The following is a 16,900-nucleotide window of genomic DNA, read 5'->3' on the forward strand; positions in this document are numbered from 1 at the left end:
GAAACTTTATTTTAGTGAACGACGATAACAGCTTGTTTTCTTCGTTTACTTAAGCTTTTTTTAATTTATTTTTATTAATAATTTTGTATAACTATTAGAAAATATGTAAAATATGTATGTATGTATGTCTAGCCTACGTTACAAAAAAATTTCAAAAATTCATAAGAAAATAGGATCACCAGTAAATAAAAATATAACAGTTTTAAGGAAACAATTTCGGTTGCCAGAAATACGGATCTGCACAACTTTTCAAAGTTTCTCGATCCATATATTACTTGATGGCGTCAAATGTTAACAAAACTTCAATTTGCAATCACGCATTAGAGTTATTTCTTTTTAAATATTTTTTTTAAGTTTTAAATTTTGTTTTTAAATTTTAAATTTTTTTAAAGTTTTAAATTTTTTTAAAAACTTTTATAAATATTTATGACTGAAATGCTCTGCGTGTTCATCATCAAGAGATTATGCCATGCCTTAAAATGCCCAAAATTCTTAATAGAAAATTATTTTAATGGCTTACTTTCTTTATACAACTTTAGTATATGATTCAGATTGGTATAGTTTTGCATCCGGTATTTAATTGTTGAAAGAATTGTGGAATTTTTCTCTAATTAAGATTCCCATCTCAGGATAGTTCCTATTTCTAAAATACATATTTTTTGCCCAAAATTGGTAAGATTTTTACCAGGCGTTTATTTATTCCCATGCCCATTGTACAGCTCTACTGTCTGTATTGTAATGAAACTTGGTAGGAGGGAGCCCTCCTCCTACTCGTAAAATAGGAAATAAACCGTTGCAAACGAAATGTAGCAAGAGCGTGAAACCAAACGAGATATCCGTCCCTTACGTCGTCTTTCGTTAGCAAACGTCTACATAAAACGTGCGAAATTAAAAATTTAACATTTTCGACCTTTGACCTCGCCAACAATGTGGCGGGGTCATCATTCGTCGAAACAATGGCGATTTTTAAAATTCCGACCCCAAACTACGTTTAAAAGGGTCAAAACTTTAATGTCGAATATTTGATCGTTGACCTCATCACCCCGTCGCCGTGACCTTATGACCTACAACGCCTTTTACTTTTATTCGAAAAAAGCTAATTCTTTCAAGACTCATTATTCCTACAGACGGACGGACGGACACACAAAATCTTCCCATAAAGTGTCCCACCCTCCCATAAAGTACGCTTGGCCGTTCCTTGTACATACACTTTTTGCATAGAGCAGTCCACCTCTCTCACTCAAGCCTCCTCCCGACCCTCCCGACACTGCAGGGAGAAAGTACTGCAGTGTAGGATTGGATTCCTTCCTTCTTGCAGCCTGCTTTCACTCCAGCCGAGCGCACGCACTGAAGAAATATATGGACGACGATACGACGATATCGCATTCACGGCATGATCGCTGCCTTACTTTTCTCTACTCTACTTGGCTGCCTGGTCTGGTCGGGTAGCTAGTTTACTTATGTGTCGAGGAGAAAGCAGGAGAAAGTCGAAAAAAATTCCGTAATGAGATATTCCCACTTCGCAGTGTTCCCCAAACCATACGAGGAGGAGGAGAAGAAGAGAGAAAGTTGAGCTTTTGTTGGGAATAAACGAAGGGGAAATTTTGGGGGGAATTTTCCACTAATTTTGTAAAAAAGTGGGGGGAATTTTTGGGAAAAAAATTCGAATTGTAAAAAAACATCGACAAATTTGTGCTAAAATTACTTGCAAAAAATTTGTTCTGTGCAAAAAAATGTGAACATTTCAGAAAATATAAAACTGCTACACAGTAGGTGCTAAAAATTTGCCATAATTTTCTGAACAAAGTGGGGGCATTTTGGGAAAACAATACAAATTGTACCAAATATCGACTAATTTCTGCTAAAAAAACTTGCAAAAAATTTCATGCCGTGCAAAAAATGTGTACATTTCACAAAAAATAAGACATCATAGTGCTGCTAAAAATTATTGGATTCTTTTTCTCTCCCCTCTAAATTTTGCACTTGCAAAAAGTAATTGCTTCTCGTATGTACATACATACACAAATAAATTTATACATTAGATTTTCCCCTCTGTCTGTCTACCTGTCCGAATTTCGTGTCAAGATATGATTGGAAATGTGAATTGTAAACGTGGTGAAAGTATTGATCGCACATTTCGTCGAATGAAGTGAACATTATAAATTATTGACTTCTCTCTTTCTCCGTGTGTGTGTGTGCATGTGTCTCAATTTCGCGTGTACTTATCCGCCTGCCTATCGTCAAGGGGGGACACAAAGTTTAGGCGAAATTGATGTTCATGAAAGTTAAACACAAACAACTCGAAACTGTTTATTTAACTATCTACGAGTGAAAGTTTTAAAGTTTACAAATACATGAAATTTCGATCGAATTAAATTTGCGAATAGCCGAAAGTGGTGCAAATAAATAACTCGTGACGAACCAGCGAGAGAGCTGTAAAATAATTAGATTTATTACTATTACCACCGTCGATAAACGGAAATGGGAGGAAAGGAACTAAGGAAGAAGTTGCTTTCAGTGAGAATCTGAGACCAGAATTGCATCAATTTCTCGTCTAGTGTTTCTCCCGTTCCCACCGGAGCTGCGGAGTTGGATTGGTTTTTGCTACTCGGACCTGTTTTATATCCGAGATCAAGTCTGGGTATCAATTAAAGTGTGGATGTGGACAAAAAGGCTACTTTATTCGATCCTGGACTAGACTGGATTTATGCTGGTGACCTTTTCGTGTAGTGGCCGAGTTTCTTTTTTTAGGGGGGAAACGTGTCCCGTGAATAGGATTCACCTGCTGCGTATTAAATGTTGACATTTTCTTCACGGGAAGGTTACTGAGTTGAGAGAGGATTCTTGTGTGCAAAAATAAATTTGTGTGCAAAAAAATTCGTGTACAAAATCTTGCAGGTTTTAGCGGAGAGAGAAGAGGACAAATAAAGGGGAGAAAATTCGATAAATATCTTGACAAGGTGGGACACAGACGACAACAAGTTGATTCTGGATTTTGTGGGCTTTTTGTTTTATTTGGTTTGGTTTAACGAAACCACGCCCTGCCCTGGAATAAGAAGGAAAAGAGAGACAAGGAGTTAAAACAGTCGTGGAGACACGCTAAATAATGTGGGGATAAAATTAGTATTACTTAAGGTAGGTAAGGGGCGATGTGTGACGAAACGTATAGGTGATTAGGTATAGCGCGAAAATATTTCGTATTTTTGATTGGTAACAGACAGGTTTGATTGTTGTGGTAAAAGAGTTTTATTTTATTTCACAGACTTATCAACTAAATTGGTAACAAAATATGGTACTAAACTGATAACGACCAATTACCAAACTGATACCGAGCAATTATCAAACTGGTACTGAGCAATTACCAAACCGGTACCGAACAATTACCAAACTGGTAGCAGACAACTGCAAATCGGTTTACTCAAATTTTAATTACATCCTCAAACCAATTATTTCATAAACTTACTGCTCACCTATAAATTGTCACCGCCCGGTAATAAAAAAAGTCAAAAATTTCCCCCGCATTATTTAGTGTATCCTCTCCCAAAAGCAGCTTTATTCTTCATCCCCTCAAATTGTAACCACTTCTCTTCTCTCAAAATATTTATCAAAGGAGAAGACCAAAAAAACGAAAAAGTCTCTCTCCCAACAACCCAAACCCACCAACCAAACCAGAAAATTGCAACACATCAGCGAATTCCAGTAATCCTTACGAAGCCGAAAACATAACCAATACCTTGTAAACCTTTTTGCCTTACTTGTTTGCGCAATATCTCAGAAAATCCTAGGATTACGATTTAGATAGATTTTCACTCAACCAATTTTTTCCCTATCTCTACTTTTTTCCTTCAAATTGATAACTAAACCTAAAACATACAAATATCCATCCGCTCAAAAAACAGCAACCATCGGCCAGAAAAAAATAAAAAAGTATACATAAAACTATCAACTCATCCTTTACGACACGACCAACGGATAAGTGATTGCTTTCCGTGAATCTTTCCAAAAAAAGAGCACAATCTTTCCCCTGCAGGAAGTGAAAGTCCAACCTCCAACGTCCGACATCCGACCTCCGACCAAAAAAAACAAATCCGGCTCTCACACCACTTTATAATAATAATAATAAGAAGAAGAATAATAATCCATTCATCGCTCACCCACAAAAGAGAGAAGAATACGGAGCTTTCTATTCTCCCACTTTCACCTACAATACACAGGTTAGACGTGTTTCTCACGGATCTTTGTGAAACTAGGGCTAAAAAATCGAGAAACTAAACACATATATGTAACAGCTATTCTGGGACTTGACCACTTTTGCAGAATTGGCGAACTTAAGAAGGGTTTAAGTTGGTGTAAAAAACGCGTATTTTCACCATGAGGTTAAAACCGTATAATTTCGCATGGTGAAAATTCGCGTTTTTGCCGTCTTTAAACCTTCTTAAATTCGCCAATTCTGCAAAAGTGGTCAAGTGACACACTACTGTTCGTCCATTATTATTAGTCGCAACAAATTCTGAAGGTTACTTGGCAGGTTTGTTTGTCTGTCAACTCAATAGTTTAGAAATTTTGCTTACAACAGTTTCGCCACAAAATTATTTAAGTAATATTAAACTGAACGCATAGCCAAATACCTTCTCAGAACAATTATCGTACTTTTGCGCAATTGACAAACACTAACCATTGTTTGTGCTAAGTTACTCGATTTTTTACCCCTGCTTTTACCAAAATCCGTGAGAAACACGTCTAACATATCCATTATTACTCAGCCCATTCTTACCAGAGAAAGGAGCAGGAAAACAACACGAATCAAAGAGGACATCAATCACCGAGAGGAGAGAATATACCGACTGGGATCATTTGTCTGATAAATAAGTTCCCCGAAAATATTTGAGGTGACAGACAAGCAAGTAACCCGTTGAAGAAAGGAGCAAGGAAGGAAGCAGGTCTGCTTGCCTTGTGCTTTCTCATCTCATCTCACCTTTGCCTTTGCCTTTGTCAATTCATTACTGACTCTGAGAAGGAGAAAGCAAAGTCGCTGTTGTTTCGGTTCAGTGGGTTCCGAGGATAAAACAAAAGGTGAAAGTCGAAGAGGAAAACGAGGAGCTGGGGAACATTTAAGACGTAACTTTCACTCTGGGTGGTGGTGGTGGTTCTTTGCTGGTGATGGGATTTGTTGGCTTGGCGAGGTTCGTGGGTATGTAGTCGTGGTGGGGAATTAATGAAGATTGCGATATCACGTGGTGGTGGTGGTGCTGGTGCTATATCAGGATTCTGGAAGGATTGAGAGACTGGAAAATATTTACGACGGAGGAAGAAGGAAGGAGCGATAAATTGAGAAAGGTAAGGAGAAAGTGGGACAGATTTTATGGGGTGAATTGATAGAAATTGGGAGGATTTTGTTGTATGAATTGGGGGAAAAATGGGATTAAATAGGTGACATAAAATGTGACCAAATTTGTAACATGATAACATGGGAACATGATATGAAAAGTGCATTTTGAAGTTGTATTTCACAACAAAATGAGACCAAATTGGTAACACTTCGTGGGGAATAATATATGAAAAGGAGATCTTGAAATTGTGTAGGGTAAACTGGTAAAAATATTTTGATCAAATTGGCACCTAAACTTGTCTAATTTTGTACATGGCATTATCTGAGTTGGTAAAATAGTGATTAAACAGGTAACAAAATGCGATCAAATTAGTAACAATTTGTCAAAATCAAAAGGGCATCTTGAAATTGTATGTATGTATGCACTTATTGACTAAATTGATCAAATTGGTACCTGAACTTGTCTACAAATCATGGTCAATTGCATATAAAAAAACATTATCAAATTGGCATCGGAACACATGTTGACCAAAATTGGTAACAATTCATCAGCTTCAGAAATTTTATATCAAAAAACCCATCAGGAAATTGTCCTGGTTAAAAATTGGTACCAAAATTGGTACCAAAATTTGTAGCTAAACCTGCCCAACTGTGTAATGAAGTACTCAATTATTGCCAATTTCATACATATCAAAAGCCTTATCAAATTGCCCACAAAAACCAAAAACCGAGCAAATGCAGCAATAAAATATGCATTACCAAACCAAACCTTGATCGTGTGAGGGGCAACGTGCCCCAAAAATTTCTTCTTACGTATGTGTACTTAAGCCGGCTTGTGTCCTGTTACGTAACTTTGAACAACGTAACTTTCCCTTTTGGAAGAAAGTTGAGACGAAAATATTTAGTTGCTCGTGAGGAGACGGGGATTATTTATTTATTTTTCCTTCTAACGTACGTGTTTTTTCAAGAAAAACAGTAAAATTATGTAAAGAAAGAGGAGAAAGTTGTGACAAACTTTTTGGGGTTTGACGAAGTGTGATGAGAATTTTAGGTGGGCTAGACGCACTATTGTTATTCAGATTTCGTATTTACAGTAAAAGTTAGAAAAAGGGTGAGGATTGAGAGGAGGACGACTTTAGCTGTGAATTTTGTATATTCCTCTAAATAATGTGGGAACCAAAGTATCAAAATGATTTTAAACATACGATTTCTGACAAATTGTTACCGTTTACATAAATATGTTCTGCTGCCAATTTGATAATGATTTTTTTAAGCAAATGTAAGAGATTTTAAAAATAGGATGATAACTTTATTTACAGAAATTGGTAACAGAGTAGAATTTCGTGGAGTTACCCGTGGATAAAAAACTGGTATATGTATATTTATCATACCACAAATAATTGGTGAAACGCTTTACCTGATCAGTCACCGTCGAGGAACAAATTATTACCAACGTGGTGGAGTTGTATATATGCCCACACTCTTAGAAAACTGGTATTAAATCCTTACTTACCGGAGTACATATATATTTGACTCTAACGACACGGTAATAACGAATGGTCCCCGAAATGTTGTAGAAATGAAAAATTTACCGCTCAGAAACAGTCTACTACCAATCCTGTAGGAATTTATTACCAAACCAAAGCCAGTACGGAGTACGTACGTAACTCTACCAGATTTTTAACGGTGCAGGGAAAATTGAGAATTTTTGTATGGCATGCCCGATTTATTTACCCTGCTTGCCCAGAATTTAAATTAATACCCAAATAAATGCTTAGGGAATTTATTTTCATGCCCAAAATGTCAATTTTAATGCCCTGAGAATTTTACAAATAGTGATTTCACCCGTCCGGTGACAATTTTGTTACCAAATTATTTACAGTGTTGTAATGAAGAGAGAAAGTTTTTTATTTTATTTTTTAACTTTTACTCAATTCATTAAGCTTCTGTGAAATTTTAGTTGGGTGTGAATTTTCGAATTAAAGTTGAAGAAAGTGATGCATAGCGGAATAAAATAAGCCGCAATAAAATTTTTGGTGGAGAGGTGACGAGTCTGATATCGACCCGAGGATGTGGAGATGAGAGAACAATCGACTTTTTGGCTCTGTATTCTCATCTCACTTCCTCCCACGCGAGACATTCCTCATAAGTAAATGGTTGCAGTGTTTCGTATCGTATCGTATGAAAATGGGTCAGATTTTGAAAATTGGGTGGAATTTTTTTGAAAAAAGTAATGATAACAATGGTAAAATTGGGAATTTATTTTCTGGGTGAAATTGCGCCAGCACAAAAACGTTTTCATAAAATTTTTGTTCAAAATTGCTCAATTTTATGAAATTCATATTTGTGTATTTCATATGTGTGTTTCATATGTGTATTTCATATTCATATTCATATCCATATCCTAAAATGGAAGAGATACAGAGTTGATCTTATAGTAGTTACAATTATAATGAAAGCGTGAATATTATTTAGTGCGTTGCAGGCTTGAGAAAATTTTGAAAATTTTGAAAATTTTGCAATTTTTTTAAAATTTGCCGTCAGTACAGGGTTACATATTTACGTAGAGATGCATTTAGTTAGTTGATAGTTCATACATACGTTTATCAAAGTTTTTTTCCTATAATAGCATCATTCAAGGTAAATTGTAGAAATATTAATTGGAACGATATTTTTAGCAGATTGAAATTTCTTGTGGCTTTTACTGACACAAAAAACACACACGCAAAATCGGTATTTCAAACCTCATTACATTTTACTTCCAGAATTATTTGGATGATTTTCACATCTTTACACCTCGGTGAGAGTTGAAATGTGGATGGGCTATAAAGTTATAACATTTGGCTTATGGGGCAAAATTTCAAAATTGCATTTTCAATAAATCACTGCGTTAAGAAATAGCACAACGGCGATTCGCATATTCGCGATTCGAATGCATCGCATTCGATTCGCATTCTAATGCTCAAGATGAGTTGTCTCTACTTAATAAAAATAAAAACACAAAGAAAAAAATGTCCTGGAATGTGACTTTTGGGCTTTGAGGTAAAAAAATCATAATCTTTTCGACCTTGTCAGTACTTTTTCAATGTAGGAATCCTATTTTTCAACAAATGTAATTGGTCATTCCTCCCTGCTAATTTGCAAATTGTATGAAATATAAGGATGTTAAAGTCATCCAAGTAATTTTTATTTCGAATGTGTAACATTGTTTTCAAAATAGGATCGGACTGGACCGATAAGCTATGTCGGTAATATTTTTAGAGCGCATCGTTGCCAACCTGCAAGTACTATTTTATTGTGCAGCTATTTGTTGTTTCAGTAATGACATTTAAATCACTCAAAATAACAAAAATGTAACCTGTTAAATAGTGTTAAAACATATTGATGGTATTGATGGTATTTGCGTAAAAAATTTTGAGATTCTCTGAACTTGGTGAACATACGACTTTGCATCAAAATATTAGCTGTAATCAGTCCCTGTGTCACATTAGGAATAACTAATAAGTGTTATTATTAAGTAATTAAAGAAGTCTAGAAAAATAATATAAAGAAATTTACAAATTTTGCTAGAATTTGCTGAGGTTCACAGCACTTTAAAAATATTCTAGAATGTTAATAGACCAAAATGTAGCTAAAGGTTCCATTCGATTGAAAGCTAAGGAACAAAAATTGGAAACTAAATTTCTAATCCAAAAAATTTAAGTTGTTGACAGAAAATTGAAAATTAGAAATTTTATAGGAAAATCCAACTTTCAACAAATCAAATTAGAAGCTGAATTTTCAACGGAAAAATAATCAGAAATTTTACAAGAAAATTAAAAATCTTATTTTCAACAAAAAAATTCGAAACTGAACATTTTAACATAATATTTAAAATTTCTTTCATCAAAAAGTAGAAACTGAATTTTTAACACAAAATAGAAATCTGTCTTTCACTCAAAAAACTCGAAACTAAGTTTTCACCAGAAAATACCAAATCTCACTTTCACAAAAAAAAGTAAAAACTAAATTTTCACCAGGAAACAAAATCCCCAAATTTTCACCTCAACAAAAAACCCACTTAACCAGAACCCTAGTCCGCTATTCATTTCATTCAACAAGCTACATCCATACACCTTACATATTATATACATACATAAATAACGAAATATTCCCCGATTTTCATACCCCATCTCACTTTCACCCGGGTCTTCTTAAGCCTGGTCTAAAGTCGGCTTGACTTTCTCTCTCACAAAATTTCATACCTTTGATCCCTCGTTTCCACCACCGGCCCGACTGCCTACTTAATTTCTCTGATGGATTACTAACTAAGTCGTCTCCCTCCAAATAATCCTAATCCCACGGCAAGAACAAAAAAAGTGGGATATATACATAATTTTTTAACCCTATTTACCCACCATCCAAGCGAAAGCAATTGTTTTTATTTCATTTTTTTCATTTTTCTTCCTTGCCCACTTTATTTTCTCATCGTATTCTTTCCCTTCTGATGAATATTTTAGCAGTATTGATTCAAACAATGGCAAGTTTTTTTTCTTAAGCGGACGATAAGTCGTTTCTTACAGGAGGAATTTTACCTAGATACATTCGTACATATTTAGTTGGCTTTTGGATCGGAGGGAATGTTGGTTGGTGGTTGGTGCCAATTTCTGTGAATTTTACATGTAATTCGATGTAATTTATAAGTTGGGGTTTAGATACTTGGATGGAAATTATGGTGTGTTGGGCACGCTAAATAATGTAGTGGGAAAATTTAGGCTGGCTTTCACAGTGTTGGTAAGGATTTTGGTGAGAATTTGTGGAGAAAATTGATACTTTCACACAAATAAATTGCTCTTGTTATAGGATTTCGTGGACAATTATTGTTCGGTAACAAACCGGTAATAAATTTTTTACCAAATTCAGTGTTTCGTTTTTTGCGGCTTTGGTACATTTCTTGCCCTGTGAAAAGAAAGAAAAGTGAGGTGCAATAAACTGCATTAAATGCAGTGCATTTCGTGTCATTTCGTTTCATTTCGACACAGTAACAAATCGGTAACAATTTTGTTACCACTTTCTTGCCGTTATTTCTTGCAAGTGGTTACAGTGCACTCAAAACAATGACCACATTATTTAGCGTGTCCCTTTGTCTGGTTGTTTAAAGTGGGAAACTTCATATACATAGAATGGAAAATTTTACGCAATAATAGGGTCGTCTGGAAAGGATGTCATGGTGTATATATATATAATTGACCTCATGACCCCATTTTTGACCTGGTAGAGATACCACGAGGTCAAAGGTTACCAATAGAAAAGGAGGCATAACTGTCATCCTTTCTGCACGGTCCCTCCTTTTGTACGGACCCCATCACATTGTTACTTAAGATCTCGAATAACGGGGTTTATTTGTCAGCCTAGAGTAACAAGTTTCGACAGAGACTTGGCGCAAAGCGAGGATGCAAATGTTACATCGTTGCTGTGCTGTCCATGAATAAATAATTTATTCAAAGGGTTGCGATTCTCAAGTTTCGAGTGGCCGGAAAATGGAAACGCGATAGAGGAAAGAAAAGATGCGAATTAAGTAATCCTGGGAATTGGGAAGTAACTCGTTCGAAGAAAAAAAACTGTGCCGCAAACGACTTGACATTGTCTCATTTAAAATGCGAGCAACAAAAGATTTACTTAATTTAATTAGTTGTTAATTAGAAATAATGTCTTTCTTGGATGGAGAGCAATTAGTGAAAATTGGCCTTAATTTTCTTATTACAGTGCAGGCATAATTTTTTTTGGATCATCCATTTTTTTCTGGGACAAGATGACGATGACGCTTCTCTCCTTGTTCTTGTACGGCTTTGTCCTTCTGACGCCCAGCAGCGGGAGCCTGGTTAGGAGAGATGTCACGGAAAGTGGGACATTTTCGTCCACCACGACGCCGTCAACTTTGACCTCGATGGCGACGACTGAAATTACGAAAACTAGTGAAAAAGTGACGACGGCAAATTATGACGCCACGGATAAGGTCACAATTGACGATAAGGCGACGACAACGACGATGCCAACGACGACGAGGAAGGAAATGGCGACGACGGAGGTCGAAAAAATGGCGAAATTCAGAATGTCCTCGACCACGACTGAAATGCCGGCCGTTACGACACCCGAAAATCATCACACAATGCCCGTTCCGGAGCATTTGCAACACAGGAACAATACGGGTAAGGGAAATACCCGGGTAGTTACGTAAAATATTTACATACATGAATTATTTTGTCTACGTAGCGATTGTCCCCCTGCGAGGAAAATGTAATACGACCGAACAATGTTCCGGAGATCATACGGAGTGTCGAATTAGCATGTGCAAATGTCAACTGGGTTACTTACCCAGGCCGGATAATGCCGATTTGTGTGGAGGTAAATAAGGGGAAAATAAGTTTCTGAGGAATTTATGTATTAATGGGGGTGGAAGTAATTTGATAATTTTGTGTAGAAGCCCGGATTCAACAAGTCCAACCCCCACAGGCGGATCCGACCATGGTAAGTGTTAATTGGGGTGGTAATTAATTAATTAAGTTTGTTTAGGAGTTAATTTTGTAACGATTTTTAGATTGGAGTCGTCATCGGACTTGTCCTCATGTCGATTACGTTGTGCGTGGTGATGCGACTGTTTGCAAAGTATGAGATTTTTTTATTTAAAAAATTATATATTTATTAAGAGTTTTTTTACATTTGTAAAAATAAATTTTTCAACATTATTTGAAAGATTTTTTGAGAAATTATAAAGTTTTGTGTATCAAAAGCGATTTTTTGAGAAATTATAAAGTTTTGTGTATCAAAAGCGACGCTTGTAATTTTGTAAGTAAATTTTGGTTAGCGTTGTGTAATTAAGATTGGTACGATTTGATACTCCAGAGTTTTTAGAATGTTTTTTTTTTGCAACGTTTTTTGCAGCATTTTTTGCAAGATTTTGTTGAGAGATTTTTTAAGAAATATATAGTTTTGTATATGAAAAGCGATGTATGCAATTTTTAAGTTAATTAAGACGAGCGTTGTATAATTAAGATCTAGAGTAACCTACAGTTGGGATATATGTACAATTTGGTAACAAAATTGACACCGATGGCCATTTGAGATCTACACTTTGGTAATAAATATTTACCAAAGTTGATCAAATCCGGTCAATAAACATAAATTAATTTCCAATTTGGGCACACTCGGTGGTAATTTTGTTACATTACAAAAGTTTCCTAAAAAAATTCATTCTTGTACACAAATAAAATATTTGTTCCCATCTTTTAGAGCCCGATTTCAAGAAAATCGTACCATTTTCAACACACCGAACCCCCGTTTGATGAACGTATCGTTACTGAAGGGGTCTAAAACCCTGCTGCGAGGCGGTTCTGGTCCAGGCGGACAAAGATCTCGGCGTGGGAGTCAAGCTTCAGTGAATTCGGGGGGCGATGCTCCCCCCGATTCGGCCCCACCACCGCCTCCGCAGGCAGCAGGGAATAAAAGACCACGCCCCCACCGGCAACCCTCCACCGACACGGCGGCTTCTTCCGGTGGCGCAGGTGGAGAAAGTTCTCGACCCCCGACCGCCTCCGGGACAAATAAGCGATCCACGCCGAGACAAGAGTCGGTCAATTCGAATTCGAACGTGTAATTGAAAATTCGAAAATACTATTGAAAATTTCAAAATTTATCCAAAAATGTAAACCAAATCACCTCAATCATGCCACAAATTAAGCCACAAATCAATGCAAAATGTCTGAAATTAAGCGTTTAGTCCGAAATTTCCTAAAAATACTGAAAATTCTCGTCATTCGAATCCAAAAATTTTACTCGAAAAATTTAAAACCAAATCTACGATGGAAAATTTACTGAAAAAAGCTAATGCAAGCCCAAAATCGAAAATTTACCCAAATCCACACCCGAAAATTTCCGAAAATTATCAACCAAATCCTCTCCGAAAAAAAACTCCCAAATGAACCCGCAAATCCGAAACCGAACCCTTGATCTTGGAACAAGTGTAATAATATGACGTGACCTTACAAACCATAATTTAACTTAATTATGTAAATACATTTTAAATATAGTTATGTAGCTAATTCTAACAGGACTGGGTGGGTCGGAGGAAGAGGAGTCGCTTATCTGCCTACCTTATCTGTATACCTTATCTGATGCTCCATTTGTGATGATTTTTACTGAATCGTCCTCTCGTTATCAGGACCTAAATAGTATAAATTGGATAAGATACATAACTGTAAACTGTAATACCATGCGCCTATTATTACCATACTCAAACTCAACTACCTACTCAACTACATACATATATTCCTAAATACCTACTCACTCACTAACTCACTAACTCACTAACTAAAACGTACTCACAATTGGGAAGCAAACCATGTTTAACCCAGATTTTTTTTACCATGTTAGTTCGAAAGAGCAACTCTTTAGAAACAACGTTTAGGATTAGTCGGAGACTTTTGCAGGTGCGAAAAATTCAGCAAAAAGTCTGGGCGTCGCAAGTTTACAAAAACTAAGTTTTTTGCAGAAAAACGTTTTTTCGGTTTTGCAAAAGTTTGCAAAAACGTGCAACTGCTGCCACAAGCACAAATTCCGCTGAGAAACGGTAACTTGTGTTCGCGAATTTGCGGCGCCCAAAACTTGCTGAATTTTGCGCATTTTCGCAAGTGCATCACTAAATGTTGTTTCTAACGAGTATCTCTTCAAAATTAATATGGTCAAAAAATAATCTGGGTTGAACCTGGTTTGCATTCCCATTTGTCAGTTTAGATTAATTGCTACGGAGAAAAGAGGAGAAAGTGAAAGTGGATGGTCGGATGGAGAAAGCAACCGTGAAATTATACCCGTGAGCGTAATAATAAATGGCAACCTGACACTTGACCTAGGTGGCTGGTTATCGTCACACTCACCGCTTTTTCTGTCTGGATAAGCACTTATCTAATAATTAATTAATTAATTAATTTCTTAATTAATCATATCTAGTCATATCATTCCCGAGTGCCCATTTACATTTAAATTAAATTACTAATTATACACACTAATTAACCAAGAAAGTTGTTACGTTGACCTAAAAAAACCAAACCAAATCAAACCACAAGTAGCCAAATAGTGCCTTTTTTACCGACAACATTTAACCAAATATTTAATAATTAATTAATTAATGAAAGCTTGAAAAAAATTATCTTAAATCCGCGCAGGCACCAACCACCGGCTACTTTTTTAACCGTATTTAAACCACTCGTTGTCTTTGACCAGATTAACCTCTACATACAAAAGTTTGATTGCTCCATCCGTAAAATGACACGTTTGTTAATTGTTAGTTAATTGATAATTGTTATTTAATTGTTTATAATTAATTAATCCTGAACCATGCCTAATAAAAAAAATCATCACTTCTCATGAAAAAAAAAACTTTTTGGAAAACTATAATTCTAAAGTTTTTACACCAAAGAACCGAATGTGAATTGTATTTACTAACCAATATAACCAACTTTTTCTCGAATATGCAACAAAAATTGATTGTTTTAAGTACTTTATCCATGAAAAAAATGAATAAAAATCGTCGTGTTTTTGAACAAGAATGAAATTTCGGGGAGGAATAAATTGTGATTTCTTGGCATGATTTTTTTTACATAATATTGAATTTTTGGCATGAAATTGTGTACTTTTTTGTTACATGGACTTCGAGTACGGACTATTTTGAGTTTTTATGAAGTTTTTGAATTACACGCATGTTTGGTTTTAACTACTCTAAAATTTTAACTACTCAAAAAATTTTTCCATGATTTGACGCCTATTAAGAATTTTAAAGAAATTTATATAAATACAACAAGTCGTAGATTTACTGGTGCCGTAGTGTTACATATTTTTGAAAATTATTTTAAAGCCTACTTTACAAATATGTCATGATTACAAATACACTTGAGAATTCAAAAAAAGTATCGTATACAAATAACGTGCAGATTGAAATTTTCACACGAATAACTAAAATAAATCGTGAAAATGTTTGTCAAGCAATTTTCATGAGTTTTGAGAATTCAAATTTTTTCCGATTATATTGTTTTAAGCAATATTAGAATAGGATACGAAATTGTTTGTATGCAATTTTGTAATTCAATGTTTTCCTAGTCAAACAGCATGTATTTATTTTAACAACCTTAACCAATCTGAGTTTATGCTAGATTTGATGCCGGTTAAGAATTTTGATAAAATTTTTGTATCAAACTAGGATTAATTACAAGTTGAGTTTTTCTTCAATTATGAATTAATTACGGAAAAGCTAACGCGGGACTTTATATATATTTGTGAACGTTTTTTTTCAAGAAATTACTTGGAACGATTTCGCTTTAGCAAATTAATAAAATAGAAAAAGATGAAATTAAATTAAATTAAATTAAATTTGTCAGAAAGATTATTTCAGTAATGTAGTTGGTCAATGCCACTTGAGAATTTAATGAAAATATGAAATTTTATAATGACTTAGGTTTGAGATTTTTCAATGCATAAAAAGTGTATCGAGTACAAAAGAATTATACTTTTGATAATTTTTTAGATCAATTTTATCTGCTTGAAAAAATCGTATTAAAGTTGATGCCAGAATTTTTGAAAAATTTATAATGTTGTATATAGATTACAAAGTAATATTTACCCACAATTATTAATTTTTTAAAGTCAAAAGTCAATCAAACATCCGCCAATTCAGTCATCGGTATCGCAAAAAACATGCCAAAAACGACGAGGAACGCTCCGATTTTTTTGCATCTCAATTTCTAATTTGCAAATCTGGATCAAGCAATATTTTCGCAGTAATCGAAATTATATGAATGTGATATAACTCGACCCGAATTATTTTATATGCAGGTCTCTACCTGAAAGTTGTTCAATATAATGAATAATTTCCAGTGAAATTTTATTTACCACTTTGTCGATTTATTTGCAATAATGGGGAAAAAAGATTTTGTTTAATTGTCCATAAATATTCTTTTTGTACTTTGTTCCATTGTTATTTTCCAGGTTTGTGCATAATTTGTGAAAACATGAAAACTTTTCTACAATTTTTTTTACGTAATATTGGAATTTTTGAATTACAGATTACTTGATTCAACATCCATATTTTAACGACCCTAGAAATCCCACTTTAAAAAATTATAGTTTAATGCCGGTTGAGAATTTGGGAAAATTTCATAATGTTAATAAATCGAATCGCAGATTTCGTTAATCTTCTTTCGAATAACATTTTAATAACTTGGAAAAACGAATCTTATGCCAAGATTAGATGCCATTTGTGAGTTTTCAATAAATAAATAAATTGTGAAAATGAGCTGCAGATGAGATTTTTGATTACATGAAATAATTGGAAAAATGTGAATCTCCGTGAATTTCAAAAATTAAAATATTTCCCCAATGATCTCGTTTTGAAGAATAGAATACAATATGAAGTTTTGTGTGAATTTTTAACTCAATGTTTTCATTGTCAAATAGAAAGTTTCAACGCCCTTTATAAATCTGAGTTTAGGCCATATTTGACGCCGGTTAAGAATCGTGACAAAATTTATGCTTGTAGTAAAATTG

General features: G+C 34.8%; 1 protein-coding gene across 3 annotated transcripts; it reads left to right on the forward strand.

Moving 5' to 3' along the window:
- The first annotated feature begins 1,334 nt into the window (after positions 1 to 1,334).
- On the forward strand, positions 1,335 to 14,915 carry LOC118435315. Of its 3 annotated transcripts, none has more exons than XM_035851201.1 (8): positions 1,335 to 3,108; positions 3,548 to 4,214; positions 4,764 to 5,337; positions 11,075 to 11,517; positions 11,582 to 11,713; positions 11,790 to 11,836; positions 11,907 to 11,974; positions 12,599 to 14,915. In XM_035851201.1, exons 4-8 carry the CDS (start codon positions 11,121 to 11,123, stop codon positions 12,960 to 12,962), a joined length of 1,008 nt encoding a protein of 335 aa, XP_035707094.1. In that variant the 5' UTR covers positions 1,335 to 3,108; positions 3,548 to 4,214; positions 4,764 to 5,337; positions 11,075 to 11,120; the 3' UTR covers positions 12,963 to 14,915. The 3 variants fall into 3 exon arrangements, with proteins under 3 accessions (XP_035707094.1, XP_035707095.1, XP_035707096.1); XM_035851202.1 differs by having other exon boundaries at positions 3,551 to 4,214; XM_035851203.1 differs by having other exon boundaries at positions 1,335 to 4,214; positions 4,778 to 5,337.
- Positions 14,916 to 16,900: the final 1,985 nt, after the last annotated feature.

This window comes from Folsomia candida, unplaced genomic scaffold (assembly GCF_002217175.1).
Source record: "Folsomia candida strain VU population unplaced genomic scaffold, ASM221717v1 Fcan01_Sc004, whole genome shotgun sequence".
NCBI lineage: Eukaryota > Metazoa > Arthropoda > Collembola > Entomobryomorpha > Isotomidae > Folsomia > Folsomia candida.